This window comes from Hyaena hyaena, unplaced genomic scaffold (assembly GCF_003009895.1).
Source record: "Hyaena hyaena isolate Hyena2069 unplaced genomic scaffold, ASM300989v1 scaffold_181, whole genome shotgun sequence".
In the NCBI taxonomy this organism is placed as follows: domain Eukaryota; kingdom Metazoa; phylum Chordata; class Mammalia; order Carnivora; family Hyaenidae; genus Hyaena; species Hyaena hyaena.
Genome location: NW_024080813.1, coordinates 1,633,271 through 1,659,523, shown reverse-complemented (window position 1 = coordinate 1,659,523; position 26,253 = coordinate 1,633,271). Strand labels below are relative to the sequence as shown.

Sequence of the window (26,253 nt, the reverse complement as noted above, 5' to 3'; positions counted from 1 at the left end):
AAGTTCTATTTTAAACTGTTTTATGTTACTCTTCCTATAATACGTGTCCAACAAATGTGTATGCTGGTTCTGTGCTGGCTTAATATAACTGAAACTTGGGGAGCCTGGGTGGCTCAGTCAGTTAAGCTTCCAACTTCAGCTTAGGTCACAATCTCATGGTTTGTGATTTTGAGCCCAACGCTGGGCTCAGTGCTGACAGCTCAGAGCCTGCAGCCTGCTTCAGATATCTGTGTCTCCCTCTCTATCCCTGCTCCTCCCTCGCTTGTGCTCTCTCTCTCAGAAATGAATAAACATTTTTAACAATTTTTTTAAATATACAACTGAAACTTCTCAATGACATAGACCCCTCATTATAAACAGAGGTTCCCATACTGTTCTTTACAGAAATCAACAAAACTTTCATGTCATTTTCCACAAAATGAAATAGCAGAATCTAAATAAACATCACAATGGGATACTGTACATTTCCCCCCCCCCAAAAAAGTGTAAGTTTCACAAGCATTCTGTTATTATACAATAACAGTACATTACATGCACATTTACTTACACAAATTCACTTATATGTTCAGCAAAACATATTTTTTTAATAGCATCCACGATCACCAGCCTTTCCTCTCAATTATATCTATACTCCAGAGTGAGCATAAAATAAGAGATGTCACTCAATTGTCCCCTCAGCTGCACTTACTTCCTAATACCTCTCTTACGGTAAACATCTTAATAAGAATGTTTCTGACTGGGGTGCCTCAGTGGCTCAGTTGGTGAAACATCTGTCTTCAGCTCACGCCATGATCTCATGGTTCGCGGGTTCAAGCCCCACATTGGGCTTCACGCTAATGGTGTAGAGTCTGCTTGGGATTCTCTCTCTCCTTTTCTCTCTGCTCCTTCCCCAACTAGCTCCCTCTCTCTCTCTCAAAATAAATAAACTTCAGGGAAAAAAAAAAAAAAGAGTAAAACCTGGGTAGCTCAGTCAGGTGAACAACCAACTTTAGCTCAGGTCATGATCTCATGTTTTATGGATTCAGGCCCTACATAAGGCTCTGTGCTGACAGCCTAGAGCTTGGAACCTACCTCAGATTCTGTCTCCCTCTCTCACTGTCCCTCCTCCACTCATTCTCTCTCTCTCTCTCTCAAAAATATGCAAACATTAAAAAAAAAGGATGACTGTATTTGACTACATCAAAAAATAAGTCTTTTCAATACAATGCCAAAAAAGAGCCAATTATTTCAGCTAATGTTCAGCAAAAACAGTGATTCATTCCTATGCTGAAGGAAAAACTGGTTATGCTCAATTCAGTGAAAAATAATTTATCCATACTGACAATTTCTGGTCTTATCAAAGGTAATTCTTTCACAATATATAATTTCTAACAACACAACTTGAGAATATAAATTCCATATAAGATTCAACACTACTGGGGCACCTGGGTGGCTCAGCCGGTTAAGCGTCCGGCTTCGGCTCAGGTGATGATCTCACAGTTTGTGGGTTTGAGCCCTGCGTCGGGCTCTGTGGTGACAGCTCAGAGCCTAGAGCCTGTCTTCGGATTCTGTGTCTCCCTCTCTCTCTGTCCCTCCCCTGTTCATGCTGTCTCTCTCTCTCTCTCTCAAAAATAAATAAAACATTAAAAAAATTTTTAAAAAAAAGATTCAACACTACTGTATTTATCACTTACAGAATTAAATCTATAAACAAAATAAACTATTTTTTTATTTAACATTTATTTATTTTTGAGAGATAGAGACAGTGTGATCAGGGGAGGGGCAGAAAGAGAGGGAGACACAGAATCCGAAGACAGGCTCTAGGCTCTGAACTGTCACCACAAAGCCCAACGCGGGGCTCGAACCCACAAACTATGAGATCATGACCTGAGCCGAAGTCAGACACTTAACTGACTGAGGCATCCAGGAGCCCCCAAATAAACTATTTTTATAAAGAATTTTTATAAAGAACTTTTATAAAGTTCTTCAAATTGCTATTTCACGGATTTTAATAAAATTTATTAATACCTTAGTCAACAATAGGAAATTTACAAGGTCCTCACTAAATATTCCACCTTATTATCAAAGCTGACATGATAATAAATGTTTACCTTTGCAATTTAAGTTACAATAAACAGTATCACAAGATTCCCCTTAGATTACTTTACTTCTAAATCAAAGTAGTTTTTATGTCCCTGAATAATAACCACTTCTCTACATATGACAGTGACTTATTTGAAACAAGCCCCCTAGAAATCTATTCCAACTATCATAAAAAGAAAAATAGTGTACAAGTTTTGGTAATGTCTCTTTTATTATAATAAAGATGAAGTGACTGTATTAGTTATCTGTTACTGTATAACAAAATACTTTCAAATTTAGCAGCTTAAAATAATAAACATTTATTATCTCATGCAATTTCTGAGTGTCAAGAATCCAGTGGAAGGTTATTTCTCAAGATATTAGCCAGGGCTGCAATCATCTGAAGAGATGGCTGAGAATCTGAGATGGCTTACTCACATGGCAGATGTCAGAAGGCCTGATTCTTCACCAAATAAGCCTTTCTACATGGCTGTTTACAACACAGAAACTGTCCTTCTCAAGAGCAAATGGTCCATGAGAAAGCTGCAGAGTCTTTTTATGACCTAGCCTTGGAAGTGACAAACCATCACTTCTGCTATATTCAATTCATAACACAAGCAACTCTGGTAACTGTTTGGAGAGAAATTACACAAAGGCATGAATATCAGGACAAGAATCCCTGGGAGCCCTACTGGATTTAGGCTACCACAGTGATGAACATGCAGATATATGGTTAATGTGGTCGTACATGTCCACAAATTCTTTGATATTTCTCTTATCACAAAGTGATGCCCAATTCCCCTTGACCCTAAATATGGACTGTGCTTAGGACTCAAATAGAATGCGGCAGAAATCACAGGGTCAGACTTCTAAAGCTAGTTTATGACATTGTGGCTTCTGCCTCTCTTTCTTGAATCATTCACTCTAGGGAAAGAAAGCTACCATGTTGCAAGGACACTGGAGAAATCCTTTGGAAAGGCCCTTACAGCAAAGAACTGAGACCTCTCACCAACATATAGCAAATAACTAAGCCACAAAATTAAGCTTAGAAGTGTATCCTCCAGCTTCATTCGAGGCATCAGAAGACTGAAATAGTACTGAGTAAAATTAAAGACTTAAATAAATGAAAAAATATATGATACTTATTGATTATAATACTCAATATTGTCAAGATGGCAATTCTCCCTAAATTTAAAGCAACCCCAATCCAACAGGCATTTATACAAAAGTTGACAAACTGATTCTAAAATTTATATAGAACTGTAAAGGACCTAAAATAATCAAAGCAATTTTTAAAATAAAAACAAAGTTGAAGGTGCCTGGTGGCTCGGTGGGTTAAGCATCTGACTCCTGATTTCAGCTCAGTTCATGATCTCACAGTTTATGAGTTCAGGCCCCACATCAGGCTTTGTGCTGACAAGAGCTTAGCCTGCTTAGAATCCTCTCTGTGTCTGTGTCTCTCTCTCTGCTTCTCCCAGGCTCATGCTCTCTCTCTCTTGAAATAAATAAATAAACTTCAAAAAAACAAAAAAAAAAAAAAAAAAAACCAAAGTTGAAGAACTTATACTTCCCATTTTCAAGACTTACCATAAAGCTACAGTAATTTTAAAAGTTTGGCTGTACTGGCAAAGATAGGTATAAATCAATGGAACAGAATAGAGGGTTCAAAAACAGACCCATAGTTACTTAGTCAATTGATTTTTTACAAAAATGCTAAGGCAATCCAATGAAAAAGCAAAGACATTTCAACAAATACTGCTAGATCCCCTAAGATATCCTTGCAGGGAAAAAATAAATTACACTCATAAAGAGAACCCTCTTACCTCACACTATACACAAAAGTTAACTTCAAATGGATCACAGATCTAAATGTAAAATCTAAAACTATAAAACTTTAAAAGTTAAACTACAACTACCACACCTCAGACATGCCACTCCTAGGTATTTTCTGAACAGAAACAAAAACACATGTCAGGGGCACCTGGGTGGTTCAGTCAGTTAAGCATCCGACTTTGGCTCAGGTCATGATCTCATGGTCCATGAATTCAAGCCCTGCATCTGGCTCTGTGCTAACAGCTCAGAGTCTGGAGGCTGCTTTGGATTCTGTGTCCCCCCCTCTCTGCCCCTCACCTACTCGTGGTCTCTCTATCTCTCAAAAATAAATAAACATTAAAAAATTGGTTTAACTTTTTAATTTAAAAAAACACATGATCATAAAAAGACTTTTGCATAAAAATTCATAGCAGCTCTTTTGTAATACTAACAATCAAACAAGCCACTGTCCATTAACTGGTACAAACTAGTATATCTATACAACAGAACACTATTCAGCAATAAAGAGGACTGAACCACTTATACACAAAACAAAATAGATGAATTTCAGAATAATGGAAGCAAAGAAGCCAAGCCAAAACAAAAACAAAACAAAAAAACAGACTACATGATTTTATGTAAAATAATAGCAAATGCAAACTACTCCATGATTAAGAAAAAGCAAATCAGTTGTTGCTGGGGGATGGGAGTAGAGGGAAGAAAAACAGATTACAAAAAGGTATAAGGAAATTTGGGTATGACAAAACTATCTGTTATCTTAATTGTAGTGATCATTTCATGAATCTATTAACATGTCAAAGTTGATTAAATTATATACTTTAAACATGTGCAGGTTAATGAATGTCAATTCTACCTCAATAAAGTTGAAAAAAGAAAAAATCAGTAATGTCTAATAAAATTTTAAATACACATTTTGGGGCACCTCAGTTAGGCATCCAACTTTGGCTCACGTCATGATTTCATAGTTTGTGGGTTTGAGTCCCGCATCAGGCTCTGTGGCGACAGCTCAGAGCCTGGAGCCTGCTTCACGTTCTGTAACTCCCTCTTTCTGTCTCTTTCTGTCTCTCAAAAAATAAAGAAATGTTAAAAAAAAAAAAAAGTGTTTTTAATTTTTAAATACACATTTTGCTGTTAGAAATTTATCCTATAGGGTACCTATAGAACCTAGGTGGTTCAGTCAGTTAAGTGTCTGACTTCAGCTCAAGTCATGATCTCATGGTTTGTGGGTTTGGGCCCCACGCTGGGATCCGTGCTGACAGCTTAGAGCCTGGAGCCGGCTTCAGATTCTGTGTCTCCCTCTCTCTCTTTCTGTCCCTCCCTGGCTTGTGCTCTCTCTCTCTCTCAAAAGTAAATAAACATTAAAAAAATTTTTTTAATTTATCCCATAGACATATTTGCATTTACACAAAGATAGGATGTGCACTGACAAACTAGAATATTGAATATCCGGAAACAACCCAAAACTTCCATTAATGATAGAAAACCCAGAAATGGACCCACAAACATATAGCCAACTAATCTTTGACACAGCAGGAAAGAATATCCAATGGAACAAAGACAGTCTCTTCAGCAAGTGGTGCTGGGAAAAATGGTCAGCAACATGCAGAAAAATGAACCTAGACAACTTTCTTATACCATACACAAAAATAAACTCAAGATGGATGAAAGACATAAATGTAAGACAGGAAGCCATCAAAATCCTCGAGGAGAAAGCAGGCAAAAGCCTCTTTGACCTTGGCTGCAGCAACTTCTTACTCAACAAGTCTCTGGAGGCAAGGGAAATAAAAGCAAAAATGAACTATTGGGACCTCATCAAAATAAAAAGCTTCTGCATAGAGAAAGAAACAATCAGCAAAACTAAAACGCAACCAATGGAATGGGAGAAGATATTTGCAAATGACATATCAGATAAAGAGTTAGTATCCAAAATCTATAAAGAACTTATCAAACTCAACACCCAAAAAACAAATAATCCAGTGAAGAAATAAGCAAAAGACATGAATAGACAATTCTCTAAAGAAGACATCCAGATGGCCAACAGACACATGAAAAAATACTCAACATCACTCATCATAAGGGAAATACAAATCAAAACTACCATAAGATACCACCTCACACCTGTCAGAATGGTTAACATTAACAACTCAGGCAACAACAGATGTTGGCGAGGATACAGAGAGGATATTGGTGCAGCCACTCCGGAAAACAGTATGTAGGTTCCTCAAAAAATTAAAAGTAGAACTACCCTACAACCCAGCAATTGCACTAGTAGGTATTTATCCAAGGGATACAGGTATGCTGTTTTGAAGAGGAACATGCACCCCAATGTTTACAGCAGCACTATCAACAACAGCCAAAGTACAGAAAGAGCCCAAATGATCATTGACACATGAATGGATAAAGAAAATGTATAAACACACACACACACATACATACACACACTGTAGTATTACTCAGCAATCAAAAAGAATGAAATCTTGCCATTTGCAACTATGTGGAAGGAACTAGAGGGTATTATGCTAAGTGAAATTGGTGAGTCAGAGAAAGGCAAATATCATATGACTTTACTCATATGAGGACTTTAAGACACAAAACAGATGAACATAAGGGAAGGGAAGCAAAAATAATATAAAAACAGGGAGGGGGACAAAACATAAGAGACTCTTAAATATGAAGAACACACAGAGGGTTACTGGAAGGGTTGTGGGAGGGGGGATGGGTTAAGTGGGTCAGGGGCATTAAGGAATCTACTCCTGATATCACTGTTACACTATATGCTAACTAACTTGGATGTAAATTAAAAAAATAAAGAGGCACAGAGGTAAAGTGAAAAAAAGAAACTTTCATTAATATATGATAGGCTGAACAGATTAATGCATTCTCAAAAGATGGAATACTCTGCAACCACAAAGAAAAGAATGACCTATATTTATATGCTCAAACATAAATTATCCAAAATATATTGATAAATGAATGAACTAAGTGGCAGAGAAATTCATACAGCAGAATATAATTTGTGTTTAATCTTCAAAAAATAAATACATATGCACATAAACTGCTAGCAGTGATTACACTTGGTTTGCCAGTACCCTCAGCACGGTTAAGATTCTATATTTACAACTATTTTATAATTTTCCAGAAAGAAACATTACATAACAGTTAAGACTGACATTACCACTCATAACAACAATCATAACAACACTCATAACAACAGTGCTTAATAAATATTAGCTGCTATATGCCAGGCAAATATGCCAAGCAAACTTTGTATAAATTGACACTTCCTTAATCTTCACAACAAGCCTGTAAAACAGGTAGTGTTATTTTTAACACCATTTTAAAGATTTAGGAATCTAGGAGTCAAAAAAGCCTTTGCTGCAGGTCACTGTTAAGTGGTAACATAAGGATTTAACTCAAGTTCCTTTGATTCCAAAGTTGATGCTTTTAACCAGTGGACCAAAAAGTTTCTTTGTAAGCAAAATCTAGAAACCAAAAACCCATAAACACACCAACTGGGAATACTGTTAGTAAAAAGAATATAGTCAAAAAGCACAAGTGTATTTTTGGCTCTTCCTTTTGACAGGAAAATAAAAAACACACTTTGGTAGTATTTACTTAAGTATATAATTGTCCTCTGTGAGGTATTTTATTAATCAATCCACTTGACCTATATGATTATAGTAATTTCCAGTTTGTTACATTCTAACTTCTATGTATAAAATTATTAGTTGCTATTCTAATTCCAAATAATATAAATCCAAAATACATAAAGCAAACAGGAGACAGATATAGTATATCTCCCAAGGGGGAATTATAAACACTAAACATATACTAGCTGTAGCAATTTATTATTATTGACACCATTTCTACTTTAAATTGTATATTTTTGCATTTAGTTGCAACACATTACATAGATTGCTTTTTGCAATCAACCTCCATAAGGAATTAAATATTAATGAATATGCCAAATACAATTATGAGAAATAAGGCATTCAATACGAGTAATGCAGAGACAATTAATGCAACATATTACATTTTAGATCTTAGAAATATATTTAAACTACCTAAAACATAAGAATTTTGTCTTCAAAATTTGTTTATCAACCTCAGGTTTCTAAAAATACTCATTCCCTTTACTATGGCCTGACTGGGCAGAGAACAAATATGGATGAAAAATCTTTATCTGCTAACACAATATTTTATTAAATTGAATGATATCAATTATATATTCAATTGGCAACAAGCACATTTTTTTAAATAAAGTAATATGTAGCTCAGCAAATTCCAGTCCCATAAAAATTGCACACTTTATAAAACTGATTTCTCCTATGCAAGTACTAACCAGGCTCAACCTTGCTTAGCTTCTGATATCAGATGAGATTGGGCGCATCGAGGGTGGGATGGCCACAGAATATAACTGATTTCTAACTAGAATCACTCCCAAAAATCAAAAGATAAAAATTAAAATAAATGCTCTGTAAAAATATTATATATAATTTTTCTGTTGTCAGAAATTTTAATTTTTTTAAAAAAAATTTAATATCTTTTCAATGAAAATACACATTTTAAAATAAGACTGAAGATAAAAACAAATATTAAAAGTTATATTCCTAATGTCAAAGTATATAGAAATATCCCCTTAAAATGTTCCTCATATATCGTCAAATAGATCTCAAAAATATAACATCTGCCATGTCACATCACAATTCTACTACTTTCTTAAGTTTTTTCTCCCATATTTTCTATTCCAACTTCACAGATCAGTAACAAGAAATAAGATCAAATAAAACATGTTTTGGTAACATTATCTGAAGCAGTCGTAAAAAATGGTGCTCTCTTTAAAGACAACTTAGTTATAGCCTGAAAGTAAACACTGTAGAATTATTTATGAAGAAATTATACTTAACATTGGTAGATTTCAAGACATTTATATTTTAATGGAATGAGTTGTTTGTAAGTAAATCAGAGTTAGTGCTAGATGCAGTTTGCTTCGGCTACCTGAAATTAGAATAGCAGACTCATTAAATATATATAAATCAGTGATGCAGAGGCACTGCACCATATTGATGGAGCCTTCATTAATTTTCAATGATATAGCCACTATCATATTTGTGTTCTAAAGAAAACCGAATAAGTTACGCAACCACTTCTCTTCATTTCAAAATTCTGTATTTTTACATATTCTAACAGCGAATGAAAGATAACCTAGTACTTCAAAACATTTCTAATGAAGTCCATTAAATGTTACATTTTCTTGTCTTTTTGTAGGAAATGCACTTATTTGTTTATACCGATGTATATATATTTTTTTTTAATGTTTTATTTATTTCTAGGAGGGAGAGAGAGAGAGAGAGAGAGAGAGACAGTGTGAGCAGGGGTGGGTCAGAGAGAGAGGGAGTCACAGACTAAAACAGGCTCCAGGCTCTGAGCTGGCAGTCAGCACAGAGCCCGACGCGGGGCTCGAACCCAAGAACCGAGAGATCATGACCTGAGCAAAAGTCGGACGCTTAACTGACTAAGCCACCCGGGGGCCCCTATACCGATGTATATTTTTGATACAAATCAAAAAATGAAGTATGCAAAGTAAATACAATAAAACTACCCTCCAAATCACTTCATTTTGTATATAATACATTTAGGCTTCCTAATTTGCATGTTAATACCTCAAAAGCCAAATACTATGACATTGTTTATACATTATCAAATAAAATGATATGGCAAATACAGGACTGGTGAAAAAATCATTATTGAACATTTAAAGTTTTTTGGTTGTTTTTTTTTTAATGCTAGCATCCTGGCAATTAAAAATATAAAAAGAAAATTGTTCTAAGTATATCAAACGGATTTTGATAATATTGTAGTAGTTTCATATTTTAAAAGGGTTTGAGTTGCAATCTGGTTGCATTATATTAATAAGAATTTTATTTAGCAAATGTGATCACAATTTAACTGAATAATTCCTAACTAGGATTTACACAGACAGAAAAAAGTAGAGCTGACCAGGTGGGAAATGCAACCATTTATTACATAGGCTTCAGTTTTCCCATCAGTTTAAAAAAAAAAAGGGGGGGGGGAACAAGTGTAGAATAGAACTAAAAAGATTATTGCTAAGCTCCTTCCGATTTCAAATTAACTGAGTTTGCCAATTCCTATTAATTCTTTTGACAAAACAAATAGCATTTGAGGTACGCACATACTTTTACACAGGCTTCCATGTGCAGCATGACAGCGAAATCAGACATTACATACCACCTTCCTAACGGGGCTAATATTTAGATCTTTCTTCTTTAGCAGCTGCTTCACAAAAACATTTATACATTTTTTAAAAATTTTTTTTATGTTTTATTTATTTCTAGGAGAGAGAGAGAGAGAGAGACAGCGTGAGCAGGGGAGGGTCAGAGAGAGAGGGAGTCACAGACTGAAACAGGCTCCAGGCTCTGAGCTGGCAGTCAGCACAGAGCCCGACGCGGGGCTCAAACCCACGAACCGCAAGATCATGACCTAAGCGAAAGTCGTACGCTTAACCGACTAAGCCACCCAGGCGCCCCAAAAACATTTATACATTTTGAACCACCTAAACTTTTTTGTTCCTTTCACACTAATCTTGCAAAAACTTGTTAAGTTTAGGAAATACCTATCAAAATTATTTGCTTCCCCAAAGGCCTTTTTCCTAAATCAGCAATCCAGTGACAATTAGGTTTCAGGATTTCAGGTTTTTGTTTCTTTAATAGCACTTTTTCAACAGTTTAACAAATAGCATATGCCTTTCACACCTTAATTACAAAGAATATTTTTATAACTCTAAACTTCCCTTTTGTTTCTTGTAAAGAGAGAAAAATGAATTTCCTTTTAATGACTCCTTTTTATACACTCACTATTGTATACTCATAGTTTTTCAACATTGCTTAAGTACAAGACTCTCTTGATAGATAGTATAAAACACAAAGTCTCTCCCCCAGAGATCTACACTGGAGCCCAGAAATTTGTAATTTAACTCAACACCCAAGATGATTCTTAGGATGAGGTAAGTTTGGGAATCAGTAACCTGGAAATTTTATTGCATATATAAGAAAGATTGCAAACTGGGAGGCCTGGGTAGCTCAGGCAGTTGACTGTCCAAATCTTGGTTTCAGCTCAAGTCATGAGAACTATTCAATGGGTGTTCAGCCTGCCTGGAAGTCTCTCCTTCCCTCTCTCTCTGTCCCCCCGCCCAAAAAGATGTAAAGTCAAAGAAATTACCAAATTGTAAGAGATTAAAGGGGGATTAAAAATTACCTATTCCAAACAAATGAACAATTCAAAACTAGAACTGAGATTTTCTACTTATGATTCAGTGTTCTTTCTGCTACTCAATAGATTTGGATTATAAAAAACCACAGGACACCAACTCATATATGTAGTGAAAGCAAAAACCATCTGTTAGGAGAATGATCTTAAGATGTTCATTGTAATTAAATTCAGAACATATGAGACATTAATTCTCTAGAGCTGTTCTACAACATTATATTCTAATCAACTTGAAAACATTCTATTACCAAAAAAAAAGGAATGCTTAGAAAAGTATTAGGGAAGAAGCCGAAGTAATGAAAAAATTGAAAACTACAAAAGAAACGTTAAAGGGGAACAAGCAATTAATCAACTTTGAGGTAAGAAAATGGACATGTACATACAGAAATGAGACTACAGGAAGTAAATGACTCGACAATATAGTAAGGCCAGCTTTTCCTTAAAAACATAATGTAGTAATTGATGCCAGACTAGCATTCCCACCATGAGCAATCATAAAACAAACAAATGTATGAGACACCTGTTTGCAGGCATTAGACAATAGGCAACACAAGACTATAATCTCTCAGAAATGGGAAACTCACAAGGTGAGTCTTACAATTGCCTCAGTTTTCTACCTTGCACAATTTCCATGGCCCTTCAACAAGTTTTAGAAGGGCACAGTGGCTGTGCTAAACTGAGGAGTCAGAGATCAGAGTTCAGTGCACTTGATATGGCTGAAAAACGCAAAGCAGAAGGTCCAGAAGTATGTAGGAAACCCCCATAAGTCCTTGGCCAAAAAAAGAAGGTTGCAAATGTGCAGGACAAAACCAATCAAGGCTTAAAAGACATCCTCTTAGATGAAAGACGAATAGAGGGTAGTTAAGAGTGGTGGACACACTTTGAAGTTCCCCCCCAGCCAGAGTAGAGACACCACATTACAACTTATTAACACTTGACATCCAGCTAAGATATCAAAAAGGTCCCAACTAAGAGTAAGGACCACATCCTAGAATAAGACTTATTCTTAGATTCTCCCCTAACAAAGCTTAAAATCAAGATCAAACAAATTTTGCAAGGAATTACAAGTTTGGAAGTTAAGTTGCACTAAAGCAAGGAAGCACACCAGGCTCTCTGCAGATCCAACCTAGCAAATATTAAAACCAAGTTTACAAAGTTCAAGGTAATCAGCCAGCAAATGAATTGCCTGTAGAATTCACACACACACACACACACAAACACACACACACAGAGAAAGATAAAATCCAGGATCTCTAAAATGCAGCATCTACATGATCCAGTTTACATTTGAAAAAAGTACTAAATGTGCCAAAAAGAGAGAAAGAAAAATGAAAAGAAAAAAAGAAAAAAGTCAAAAAGAACAGTCAATAGAAACCAATCCTACAATAGCCAAGATGCTGAATCTAGCAAACAAAAACTTAAAAATCATCCATTATAAATATTTTTTAAGTTTATTTATTTATCTTGAGAAAGAGAGAGCACACACGTGGGCAGGGGAAGCACACACACAGAGGGAGAGAGTGAGAATCCCAAGCAGGCTCTGCAGTGTTGGCACAGAGTCCAATATGGGGCTCAAACTCCCAAACTGTGAGATCATGACCTGCGTTGCAGTCAAGAGTTGGACAGTTAACCAACTAAGCCACCCAGGCAAACCTCATATATTATAAATAATTTAAAAGAATTAACATAAACTATGTCCAGAATTTTAAAAAAAAATACATTCAAGGAACAAAACGAAAATATAATCTTAATGAATGCACATATAGGAAATTCTAATAAAAGAAATGAAAACTATAAAAAAGAACAAGATGAAAACTGTACAACAAAAAGTACAATAACAAAAATGTACTGAATGAGCTTACCAGAAGAGTAGAAATAGCATATGAGATTGAAGATAAATCAATAGAAAGTAACTGATCTAAAGATGGGTGCTTGGGTGGCTCAGTCAATTGGGCAATCAACTTCAGCTCAGGTCATGATCTCATGGTCTATAGGTTCAAGCCCCGCATCAGGCTCTGTGCAGACAGCTCAGAGCCTGGAGCCTGCTTCGGAATCTATGTCTCCCTCTCTCTCTTCTCCTCACCCCTTGTGTTCTATCAGAAATAAATAAACATTAAAAAAAATTAAAGAACAGAGAGAAAAAAAACTGAAGAAAAATAAATCATTCCACAGGGCCTTATGTTATATCAGAGTCTAATACACATGTAACTGGAGTTCCAAAAGAAGGAAGTGTAAAAAGTGCAGAATCACTGAAATTTTCCAATAGGATAAAAACCACTGATTTACAGATATAAGCTCAACAAATCTCAACTAGGATGAATACAAAGAAAACCCATACCTAGAACATACTCAAACTGCCAGAAACCAAAATTAAAGAGAAAAATCTTAAAAGCAGCCCCAAAAGATTTTTATGTAAAGAGAACAAAAGATATGAGTAACAGCAAACTTCTCATCACAATGGAGATCGGAAAACACTGGTATCTTTCAAGTGCTGAAATGCTAACTATAATTTCATATTCAGCAAAAGTATCCTTCACACAGTAGAGCGAAATAAAAACACTTTCAGATAAGCAAAACCTCGGAGAATTGTTCACCAAGAGACCTGCACTGCAAGAAATGCTAAAGAAAATTTTTCAGGCAAAGAAAGTCACAACAACCATAAAATCTGATCCAAAGGGAAGATGAGGGGCTGGATAGCTCAATCAGTTAAGTGTCCAGTGTCGGTTCAGGACACTATCTCAAAGTTTGTGAGTTCAAGCCACACGTCAGGCTCCAGCTCAGAGCCTGGAGCCTGTTTCAGATTCTGTATCTCCCTCTCTCTCTGCCTCTCTTCCCACTCGTGCACTCTCACACATGCGCTCTCTCTCTCAAAAATAAATAATAAAATTTTAAAAAAATTAAAAAGAAAAAAACAAAAGGAAGCAGGACACCAAAGATGGTAAATAAGAAGGTGAACAAAGAAGACTACATTTCACCACTTTACATCCACTAGGATGGCTATAATTCAAAAGAGATAAATAACAGTGCTGCCAAAAGATGTATAGAAACTTAACCTTCATACACTGCTAATAGAAATGTAAAATGGTACTCTACTTAGGAAAACAGTCTTACAGTTCCTCAAACGGTTAAACATACAGTTATCATACGATCCAAAAATTATACTCTTAAATACATAGCTGAGAGGAACAAAATCATGTGTCCATACAAAAACTTGTATATGAATGTTCATAGCAGCATTATTCATAATAGCTCAAAAGTAAAAATAACCCAAATGTCCATCAACTAATGAATGGATAAATAAAATGTGATATACCCGTACAATGCAATACTATTCAGTAACAAAAAGAAATGAAGTTCTGATACATGCTACACCATGATGAACCATAAAAATATTATTCTGAGTAAAGGCCAATCACAGAGGACCACATATTGAATGATCCCATTTATGCAAAATGCCCAGAACAGGAAATCTATAGAGACAGAAAGTAAGTAAGATTAGTGGCTGCCTAGGGATAGGGGAGTAATATGGGAAAGGGAATGTTTGGAGAGTGATGGCTATGTGATGAGGGGTTTCTCTGAGAAGGGACAAATATGTTCTAAAGTTGGGGCACCTAGGTGGCTCATTCAGATAAGCATCCAACTTCAGCTCAGGTCACGATCTCACGGTTCATGGGTTCGAGCCCTGCATCGGGCTCTGTGCTCTCAGCTAGCTCGGAGCCTGGAGCCTACTTCAGATTCTGTGTCTCCCTCTCTCTCTGATCCTCCCCTGCTCACGCTATCTCTCTCTGTCAGAAATAAATAAAACATTAAAAAACATTTTTTTAATGTTCTAAAGTTGATAATGGTAATGCAAGCAAACCGATCTCTGAGAATATACTTAAAGCTACTGAACTCTACACTTAAAATCGGTGAATTTTATGGAATATGAATTATACCTTGATAAAGATGATTTTAAAAAAACTGCTTTAATTTTCTACTTTTCCTTAAAGACAACAGTTTAAAGTAAAAGTAAAAATACTGAATCACACATAGAAGTAAAAGATACATCAACAGCATAAAAGATGAGACAGGTGAGTAAATGGAATTACATTGTTCACATTTGTGAGGTATGAAATGGGAAGTGAAAAATGGGAGTATCAGATGTTGACCCTAAATAGATTTTGATAAAGATACACATTGTTATACCTAGAGAAACCATTCAAAAAAATATTAAAAATATTAAAATAACAATAAAGAGCTACTGCTAATAGGCCAATACTTTAAAATATCCAATTAGTGGGGCATCTGGATGGCTCAGTTGGTTGAGCACCTGACTCTTGATTCCAGCTCAGGTCATGATCTCAGGGTTGTGGGATCGAGCCCCACATCAAGCTCCATATTGAGTGTGGAGTCACCTTGAGTCGAGATTCTCTCTCTCTCTCTCTCTCTCTCTCTCTGCCCCTCTCCTCTGCTTGCACACACTGACTCTCTAAAATAAAATAAAATATCCAATGAGTCAAAATAAGACAAGAAAGGAACAAGAACAAAAATCAAAAGGGACAAATGGAAAACAAGTAGACTTAAACCCAGTGAGCTCAATAATTATATTAAATATAAAGGGACAAATACATCAACAAAAGGCAGAAATTGTTGGGCCTGGCTGGCTCAGTCAGTAGAGCGTGTGACTCTTGATCTCAGGGTCATGAGTTCAAGCCCCACATTGGATGCAGAGCCTACTTAAAATTTTTTTAATTTTTTAAAGAAACTGTTAGACCAGGTAAAAAAGGAAGACATAACTATCTACGAATATAAGACTTACACTGGTTGAAGGCAAAAGGATAGAAAAAGATATATCCTCAAACAGCATAAGAAAGCTTACATGACTAAATCCAGACAAAAACTTCAGGACAAAGAGTACTACAAGAGACAAATCATAGTGACAAAAGGAGATATTCATCGGGAAGACACAGCAATCCTAAGTATCTATGTACCTAATAAGAAAGCTTCAAAATGCATAAAGCATAACAGAACTAAAAGGACAAACTGACAAATCCACAATCTAGTTGCAATTAATTGATAAAATGAGTAGATAAAATAAATTTGTAAGAATACAGACGATCTGAGTAACACTATGAACCAAGCTGACCTAGTTGACATTTATAATACACTACCCATGACAGCCATAGGACATTCTTTTATTTATTTATTTTGAGTAAGAGAGAGAGGGGAAGAGAGAGAGCACGTGTGCACAAGTAGGGGAGGGGCAGAGACAGAGAGACACAGAATCCAAAGTAGGCTGCAGGCTCTGAGCTGATGGCAGCCAGTCCAACACAGGCCGAACCCATGAAATTCGAGATCATGACCTGAGTTGAAGTCCGACATCCATCAAAATAGCCACCCAGGAGCCCCAAACATTCTTTTCAAATGTACATTGACTGCTCACCAAAAGAGACCATATTTACTGGACCATAAATAAGTTCTCAGAAAATTTCAGAAGACTGAAGTTATTATTAATAGAGTATGTTCTCTTACCACAACAGAATAAAATTAGAAATTAACAACAATACTTAGAAAGTCCCTTTTTTCAAATTATTTTACCTAGAATGAGTAATTTACCTAGAATAAGTAACCTACGGAGGCACTGTTTCCTAATTTGCATAAAGGTACTGGATAAGCCCAGAATATCAATTAAAACAAATATATTAACACCACTTAACTAATCATTCTTTCCAGCAATAAATAAATTCAACCCTAATCTGATAAAGCCTCTAAATGTAACTAAAAATTTAGAGAAAATATAGAGGAACATATTAATACCACAGAGATGTAATCAGCAAAATTCAGAGTAGTAACTCTTCAGGACAAACTACCCAGTATCATCAGTAAGTGAGAACAGAAACAGAAAAAAACCAGAGAGACACAGAGAGAAAGAGCTTAAGTAAATGTGGCAAAATATTGACTTTTATATATCAGGACATGTTTGTTTATTTTACTACTTTGTGTCTTATGCATGTTTAAAATGAAAAAAGTAGATTTAGTAAAATCAAGTACATATAAAGCTTCCAGAGACAAGTTTGCCAAGAAAGGTTGGGATTAAAATTAAATTATTAAGGGGCACCTGGGTGGCTCAGTCAGTTAGGTGTATGACTTGATTTCAGCTCAAGTCATAATCTCATGGTTTGTGGATTCGAGCCCTACATCAGCTCTACACTGACACTGTGGAGCCTGTTTGGAATTCTGTCACTCCCTCTCTCTGCCTGTCTCTGCCTCTCTCTCTCTCTGTCTCTCTCTCAAAACAAATAAATAAGGGGCACCTGGGTGGATCAGTCAGTTGAGTGTCTGACTTCAGCTCAGGTCATAATCTCAGGGTTTGTGGGTTCAAGCTCCACATCAGGCTCACTGCTGTCAGCATAGAGCCCGCTTTGGATCCTCTGTTCTCTCTCTCTCTCTCTCTGTTCTCTCTCTCTCTCAAAAATAAGCATTTAAAAAATAAAATTAAAAAAATAAACTTCTAAAATATTAAATTATTAAAGGCGTATTTAATATAACTGAATCCATCTAATTCAATATGCTTCCAGAATTCTATGAACGAACTCTATGAAAGGTCTGTTTCTTAAAACAGATGGCCCTGAAAAAGAAAACAGTTACCCTTTTCTGTAATTAAAACAAAGCTCATCCTTGAACTGAAAAACATGGAATTCAATCATCTTTAATGTGCATGTAATCAATTCATTTGAGTGTTTGCTGGACTGAATTGATACAAAAGGGAATATGCTTCCTCAGTTACTAGCAATTAAGGGAGGAAAATATTTTCATAATGTTTCACTTCTTTCTGCTCCTTACTTTTTTCCCATAAACAGTAGTCCCAATTAATCTTATCATAATCCTATACTCCTTATCTTTTGTGTATCACTACTCCTACTCACTCTATCACTTACTTGCCTGATCAAATGCCTTTTCCAACTTGAGGACATGAAGAAAATAAAAAATCATGTGGTAGCCAACATCAAGATGGCCCAGTAATCCCTGCCTGATAGTATTCACACTCTTGTGTGTAAATACTCTTCAACATTGTAACAGGGTTGTTCAGTATTAACAAATAAAACACAGAAGAATGATAGTAATGGCATTTCTGTGATTAGATCATAAAAAGCTCTGGGCTTCTGATTCTCTCTCTCTCATTACAAACTCTGGGAAAACCCACATCATGAGTACCCTATGGAGGGTCCACCAGGAGGAAATGAACCCTCCAGCCAAGAGCCACATGAGTAACCTTGGAAAAAGATATTCAGTCCCAGACAACAACCTGAGCCAGCCTCTGAAGACACTCTGGGACAGAATCACTCAGCTAAAGCCACTCTCAGATTCCCAACCCTCAGAAACTGTGTGAGATAAGAAATGTTTGTTGCTTTAAAGGAAGTTGTGGGGTAATTCATTACACAGCAATAGATAACTAACAAAAAGTAGTTATTTTAAATAATAATACATTTTTCGTTCAGACTAATAAGTGTATTAGAAAAATGTCCCCCCTGGAGCTTGCCTAAGATTCTCTCTTTCTTGGGGCGCCTGGGTGGCTTAGTCGGTTAAGCGTCCGACTTTTGCTTAGGTCATGATCTCGCGGTTCGTGGGTTCAAGCCCCGCGTCAGGCTCTGTGCTGACTGCCAGCTCAGAGCCTGGAGCCTGTTTCAGTCTGTGACTCCCTCTCTCTCTGACCCTCCCCTGCTCACGGTGTCTCTCTCTCTCTCTCTCCTAGAAATAAATTTAAAAAACATAAAAAAAGAAAAGAAAAAAGAAAAAAAGAAAAATACCCCCCCCACACAAAAAAATGCCCAAACTTGATCCCATGCAATACATACTATACAAACTCAACATACTATCAAATCAAAAGTATTTCACATCAGGGGACCTAGGTGGCTCAGTCGGTTAATCATCCAACTTCAGCTCAGGTCATGATCTCAAGGTTCACAAGTCTGAGCCCCACATCAGGCTCTGTGCTGACAGCTCAGGATCGAGCCTGTTTCAGATTCTGTGTCTCCTTCTCTCTCTACCCCTGCCCCACTTGTACTGTCTCTCACTCTCAAAAATAAATAAAAATTTTTTAAAACATTTTTTAATTTAAAAAAGTATGTCACATAAAATCCATAATGTCTTATTACTTATCAGTATAAGAAGATCCAAAAAATAATAATGCCCAATATCAGCAAAGATTTGTGGCAATAAGAATTACCATATTGTTGTTTGGAGTATAACTGATACAACCTTTTTTGAGAACAACTGGGTAATATTTATCAAAATTTAAAAGTCACATACATATACACTACTAGGCATTTACCCTATGGCTTGACTGTTACATCTTACGAATATGCATAAATGCTCCAAGAGCCAGCTAGCTAGCTACCAAGTTCACCCCAGTGAAAAAATGGAAACATAAATATTCATCCAAAAGATTCTGGGGGGCACCTGGTGGCTCAGTCGGTTGGGTATCCTACTTTGGCTCAGGTCATGACCTCATGGTTCGTGGGTTTGAGCCCTGCATTGGACTCTGTGCTGACAGCTAAGAGCCTGGAGCTGCTTCAAATTCTGTGTCTCCCTCCCTTTCTGCTCCTCTCTCTCTCTCTCTCTCTCTCTCTCTCTCTCTCAAAAATGAACGTTAAAAAAAATTAAGATTTTGGTTATTTTTTATATTAGAATACTTTTTAAAATATAATTTATTGTCAAATTGGCTTACATACAACACCCAGTGCTCATCCCAACAAGTGCCCTCTTCAATGCCATCACCCATTTTCCTCGCTCCCCCACGCTCCGTCCACTCTCAGTTTGTTCTCTGTATTTAAGAGTTTCTGGTTTGCCTCCCTCCCACTCCGTAACTGTGTTGACAGCAGCAGAGCCTGCTTGGGATTCTCTCTCTCTCCCTCTCTTTTGACCCTCCCATGCTCACACAGACACACATTCTCTATCTCAAAATAAATAAACATTAAAAAAAAAAAATTACAAGGGCACCTGGCTGGATCAGTTGGTAGAGCATGCAACTCTTGACCTGGGGGTCATGAGTTCAAGCCCACACTGGCTATAGATATTACTTAAAAATAAAATCTTAAAGGGGCACCTGGGTGGCTCAGTTGGTTAAGCATCGGACTTCAGCTCGGGTCACAATCTCTTGGTTCATGAGTTCAAGCCCCACATCCGGCTCTAGGCTAACAGTTCAGAGCCTGGAGCCTGTTTCAGATTCTGGGTCTCCCTTTCTCTCTGCCCCCCCCCCCTCCACTCACATGTCTCTCTCAAAAAATGAATGTTTAAAAAAATAAGTAACATAAAATCTTTTAGAAAAATTAAAGTAGGGTCATCAGAATTAAATCTATCACTTTAACATTTTATAGTCTCTTGAATTCAAAGACAATCATTATTGTACAAGTCCTTCATAGTAGCCCAAATTTCATTTCTGTTTTAATTTCATTTCTGCTTAGCACACATACTACTCACAAGTAATAACGATAATATGATAGTCAATATATAGTAAACAAATACTAAATTTGACACCAGAGACAGAAACTCTACGAAACACCTCCAAATATTTTACATATTTAATCTTCAAACACTTTAATATAGGTAGTGCTACTATCTCTATTGTTCAGGTAAGAAAAATGAGGGGTGCCTGGGTGGCTTAGTTGGTTGAGCAACAAACAGACTTCTTGATTTCAGCTAAGGTCATGATCTCATGGTCTTGGGATCAAAACCTGCATCCGGGCTCCACTGCAGCTCCAAGCTGGACATGGAGTCTTCTTAAGATTCTCTCTCTCCCTTTGCCCCTCCCCCACTAGTGTGTGTGTGTGTGTGTGTGTGTGTGTGTGTGCGCGCGCGCCTCTGTCTCTCTCAAAAGAGAAAAAAAGAAAAATGAGCACAAGGAGTTCTTTGCCCAAAGCCACAATTCCTATATGGACTATGTAAAAAATTCAAAATCATAAGTTTATTCTTTTAGCCATTTTGTTCATATTTCAAGTCAAAAAAGAACTATAAAATGTGGTCTATATCTCATAAGTTAGCAAATAACCAAAATAAGTAAAACAAGAATAACTTAAATAATTTTTAAAAGTTTTTTTTAAGTAATCTCTACACCCAACATGGGGCTCAACTCACAACCCCAAGAAAAAGAGTGTAATGCTCTACCGACTGAGCCAGCCAGGTGCCTGAATAACTTAGATAAATCTTAACTCTTATGAGAAAACAAAAAGGACTAAGGATACAACAAAAGCAATTTCTAATTAAAAATAAATCATTTCAGGGTGCCTGGGTGGTTCAGTCGGCTAAGTGTCTGACTTCCGCTCAGGTCATGATCTCACAGTTTGTGAGTTCAAGCCCCACGATGGGCTTTGTGCTGACAGTTCAGGGCCTGGAACCTGCTTCAGAATCTGTCTCCATCTCTCTCTCTGCCCCTCCCCCGCTTGAGCACTGTCTGTCTCTCTCTCTCAAATATAAATAAACAAAAATATTTTTAATTAGAAAAAAGTACCAATAAACTTAATAGCCTTTATTATAATAACTACAACTGACCATGCAATTTATGCTTACCCAAAGACCTAGTCTATCACACTGTAGATTATCCAACATATTTTATTTCTAAGAAACCTTAGAGAAACTATGGGAATATATGCTCACCATAATATACATCTTCAATCCCAAGTGCTTTATAGAACCACCCGTACTGAACCACATGCGAGTATAAAAATGTGGCAAGAGGCGCGCCTGGGTGGCTCAGTCGGTTAAGCGCCGACTTTGGCTTAGGTCGTGATCTCACAGTTGGTTGGTTCAAGCCCCGCATCAGGTTCTGTGCTGACAGCTCAGAGCCTGGAGCCTGTTTCAGATTCTGTGTCTCCCTCTCTCTCTGCCCGTACCCCACTTGTGCTCTGTCTCTGTTTCAAAAATAAATAAACTATTAAAAAAAATTTTTTTAATGTGGCAAGAAACATGCTGACCAACTCCTGCACTTATTCTTCAAACACACAAACTTAACCTCCCTCTTTCTCCACCCCCTCCCTCAAAATGGGCGTTCTAGAGTCAGACATCCTGTGTTCCAATTCTAGTAGAGCCCGCTAAATAAGGGATCTTGAGCAGTCTCAGTCTCCTTCCCTGTGAAATGGGAAGAACACTAGTGCTTACCACCCCCATGGGGCTGTTGTGAGAATGAAGTGAGAAAATTCATGGTAAAGCACTTAGAACATCACCGGGCACATAATGTGCACTCAATAAACGCCAGCCACCATTACATCTGTAAATCTAACTGCCAAGAATCTACACTTTCTCCCTTATAGTGATGAGAATCTAACCAAACTCCATCACGACAAACTTGTTTACAGATGGTTTTAATATTACCTTACATAACAAATAGTATATACTCAACAGTAATGTTGTTTTCATAGCAATTTCGCCCTTTTCAATAAAAACATTTCGGGTAAAATTAAACACTCCAATCCCCCAAACTTTTAACCAGCGGCATGTCTGAACCCCGGTTGTCAACACAGCCTGGAAATACTGCAGCTATGAAGGGGGGGAACCTGACAACCTACTGGGTACTACATCTGGAAGCCTGCAGTCCATAGCAGGCCAGCGCTGCTCAGGGCTAGCAGCTACTGTTTACAGAATAGTAAACATTTTCCCATTTTCCTCCCCAGTGTTGAAACTAACGACGCCCTTTTCTCCCCTGAGCCCCGGCCAGGCATTTCCCGGCTCTCTCCTCCCACCCTGCGCGTCTCACCCCCAAGGAACCCAGGGTCTCCCGACTCACAGAGTGTGCCCGCACACATTCACCATCAGCTTCAAGGAGGGGTTCCGGTATTTAGTGGTCTTACACCGGGGGCAGCCCTGATCGTCCATGGCGCGTTCCTTCCTGTGGATTCTCCCCAGACGCCTGCTTTAGCTACAGCCAGAGCAACCCCAAACCTTCTCAGCCCCGACGCCAGGCAGGTTCCTACCAACAGGCACTTGGCTGGGACGGTCCCTTTGAGAATGAGCACCGGCCAGGAGCGAGACACTGCAGCACAAACGTTCCGGCCTCGAGTTTTCCGGTCCTGCAGCTGGGGCTCAGGCCAGTGCACTACCTTAAATTCCGGGGAAGAGCTGCTAAAATGGCAAAGTGTACACAAAGCCCCATCTCCATGCATCTATAAGTATTTTTTAAGGAACTGTGTCCAACTAAGAACATAGATTTCATCTTGTACTGTCTGGAAACATTACCATGATTTCAAAGATTTATGCCCTGTGTACATAATCAATAATTCAGACTAGCATTTTCTTTCGAACAGCTTTAAAGCCTATGCTTTATATCTCCCTTTATAGTTGCACAGTCATGCAAGCACAGAAAATACTATACATCTGAAAATAAAAGTTTGAAAAAGTTACCTAGAACAAAAGCCTCTACACCAACCCTAAATACTACAGATTCTCACTAAATGTCAGATACTTCTGTAAATAATATCTAGCATCTGCTCTGCAAAGAGCCACTTACTTCAGGACAGTCAAGCATGCTTAACTGCTGTCACCTGGTTTTTACATTTCCCGCCCCTCCCCCCACCCCCAGTCATATACACTGTATTTCAGCTATTTTAAGATCTGAGAGCCTGAATCTCTTTGGCAGTTGTAAGCCACGTTCATTGTATTTATTAGGATTGTAAAGGAAACCTGTAAACAGCTTTATCAGATAAACTCCTCCCTCTGTAAGAGACACATATTCATCGCCATAACAAGGATTTGTTGACATTTATTGAATAAGTAGAGTGAAGAATTTAATGAATGAGCATCAAAAACTAGTTCACTGTGGGGGCTCCTGGGTGGCTCAGTCAGCTGAGCGTCCGACTTCGGCTCAGGTCATGTGGGGGCTCATGGGTGCGAGCCCCACATCCAGCTCTGTGCTGACAGATCAGAGCCTGGAGTCTGCTTCAGATTCTGTATCTCCCTCTCTCTCTGACCATCCCCTGCTCACGCTGTCTGTCTGTCTCTCTCTCTCATAAATAAATTAAAAAAAAACATTTAAAAAAAGAAACTAGTTGACTGTGAAAAAAAATTTAAGCCAAGCATCATCTTGTAATCTGATCCAAACTCCATCAGAAGTAGACATGCAAAGTTTTTCAAAGTAACCCATACAATGAATACCAGCTACATACACACAGAGTAAATTTAACTTTCAATTGCACTTTTGCTCTTTTCAGTAAAAACATAAAAAGGAACATTTCAGCTCCCTTTTTTTTTAAGTAGGCTCCACTCCCAACATGGGGTTCAAACCCAGGACCCCAAGATTAAGAGTTACATGCTCTACCAACTGAGCCATTCAGCCACCCCCCAACTCCCAGTTTTTTAAACAGTGAACTCAGTATAAATTTCATAGTGTGGTAATACAGTTGAGATTACCATGGGTTACAAGAGGAGGAACCTGACAAACAGCTGGATACCACATCTGGGAACCAGCAGACCAAAGCAAACTACAGCAGCACAAGGCTTATATTAGTACATAGTACATTAGTACATAGGGATTCACCTAATAATCAAATCATGTCATCAGCTTGACCATACATTGTTCACTAACAGGAGCTAACCAAATGTAGGTTTACTAAAAGAAGCAATATGAATGCTGTGCTGACCTGGAGGCTTATTATGCTGCTCTTGCCTTATTGAAAAAGACCACATCCAAACCAGTCATGTGCCTCTCTCTAAAAATAAAGACAACTTTTAGGATCTTAATCATTTTAATAGAACAGGAAACTTACGGTAAAAGAGTGAATATGTTCAGTGAGCAAATAAAAATTTTAGGCAATAATACACTGAGAAGTCATCCATTAATTTGGCATTATTGTTTATTAGCACGAGGACACTTTTAATCATGTTCTGGAACAGGAGATCCCCAACCACTCTGTGAATTGTTTTACCTTTTGCCCAAACCTTAACATCAAGGCAAAGAAAGCAGTGAAGTTTGTGGAAGGAAACATTGCTACCAGATTTATCCACTTCCCAGTTTGCAAACTACTATCAGAGAAGGATGGTAGCAACAGCTGACTTGGAACTCTTATCAGATGAGCATTATTCTCATAAAGCTAGAGGCAGTAGAAAGTAGAGCTTATAGATTTGGCCCCTGGTTCCAAGAGAGCTGGATTCAAGTGCTGGATCACTTTCTAGTTACATGACCTCAGGCCTCAGTTCTCCCAACAATAAATTGAGGACGACGTAAAGATTAAATGAGATACCTCATTTAAAGTACTTACCACAGAATAAGGGCCAAATAACTGTTAGCAATTATTAACAGTACTATAGATATTCTTATCAGTAATAGTATCTAAAAGAAGTAATGAAATGGGAAGAACCTGGCCTTCCCTTAAATCAGACCTGTTTTTAAGCCAAATTTCTTATCCTCCCTTACTTCAGTTACTTTCTTCCACTTAATATGCTTCACAGGGTTGCTGTGATGATTAAATTACCTGACAGGTACATATATAAGGGCACTAGTACAATGCCTCATACATAATAGAAACTCTGAAATGTATACCATTAGTACTAGTGGGGTCCAGGAACACAGAGTGATCAGAAAGCTTTGAAGAGGAAAGCCCTGACAGCACCTGACCTCTGATTCAAATCAACTTCAGCCTTTGTAAAAACCACCAAACAATCAGGTTTCCTACATGTCTTAAAATAGCAGCATCTCATGGGGCACTTGGGTAGCTCAGTTGGTTGAGTGCCTGACTTTGGCTCAGGTCATGATCTTCCGGTTCAGGGGCTGGAGCCCCACATCGGGCTCACTGCTGTCAGCCTGTCAGCACATAGCCCACTTCAGATCCTCTGTTCCACTCTCTCTGCCCCCCACCCGGGCTTGCACTCTCCTAAAAATAAATAAATGTTAAAAAAAAAAAAAATCAGCATCCCAATAGTGGCCCAACTGGCCCATTGATTTCTCTTCCCAAATCTGCTCTAGCATTTCCATCTCAGTAGACTCTATCTCCCTGTGGCAGTGTTTCTCTCTTGCAGACCCTCCTTCCCAGCCCCAAGGACCCTGAGTGGGCTTTTCCCATCCTTAGGGGACACTTATTGTTTTGTCCAAAGACCAAAGATAGCATC

The 26,253-nt window shown here is 37.6% G+C and overlaps 1 protein-coding gene across 1 annotated transcript in view; it reads right to left on the bottom strand.

The window, feature by feature from the left end:
* MNAT1 (MNAT1 component of CDK activating kinase) overlaps window positions 1–23,140 on the bottom strand; it is a 220,522-nt gene extending 197,382 nt beyond the window's left edge. Inside the window, exon 1 of the mRNA XM_039240755.1 lies at window positions 22,940–23,140. Coding sequence (XP_039096686.1) covers window positions 22,940–23,028 — 89 coding nt within the window. The 5' untranslated portion in view covers window positions 23,029–23,140. The remainder of the gene's footprint in view (window positions 1–22,939) is intronic.
* Window positions 23,141–26,253: the final 3,113 nt, after the last annotated feature.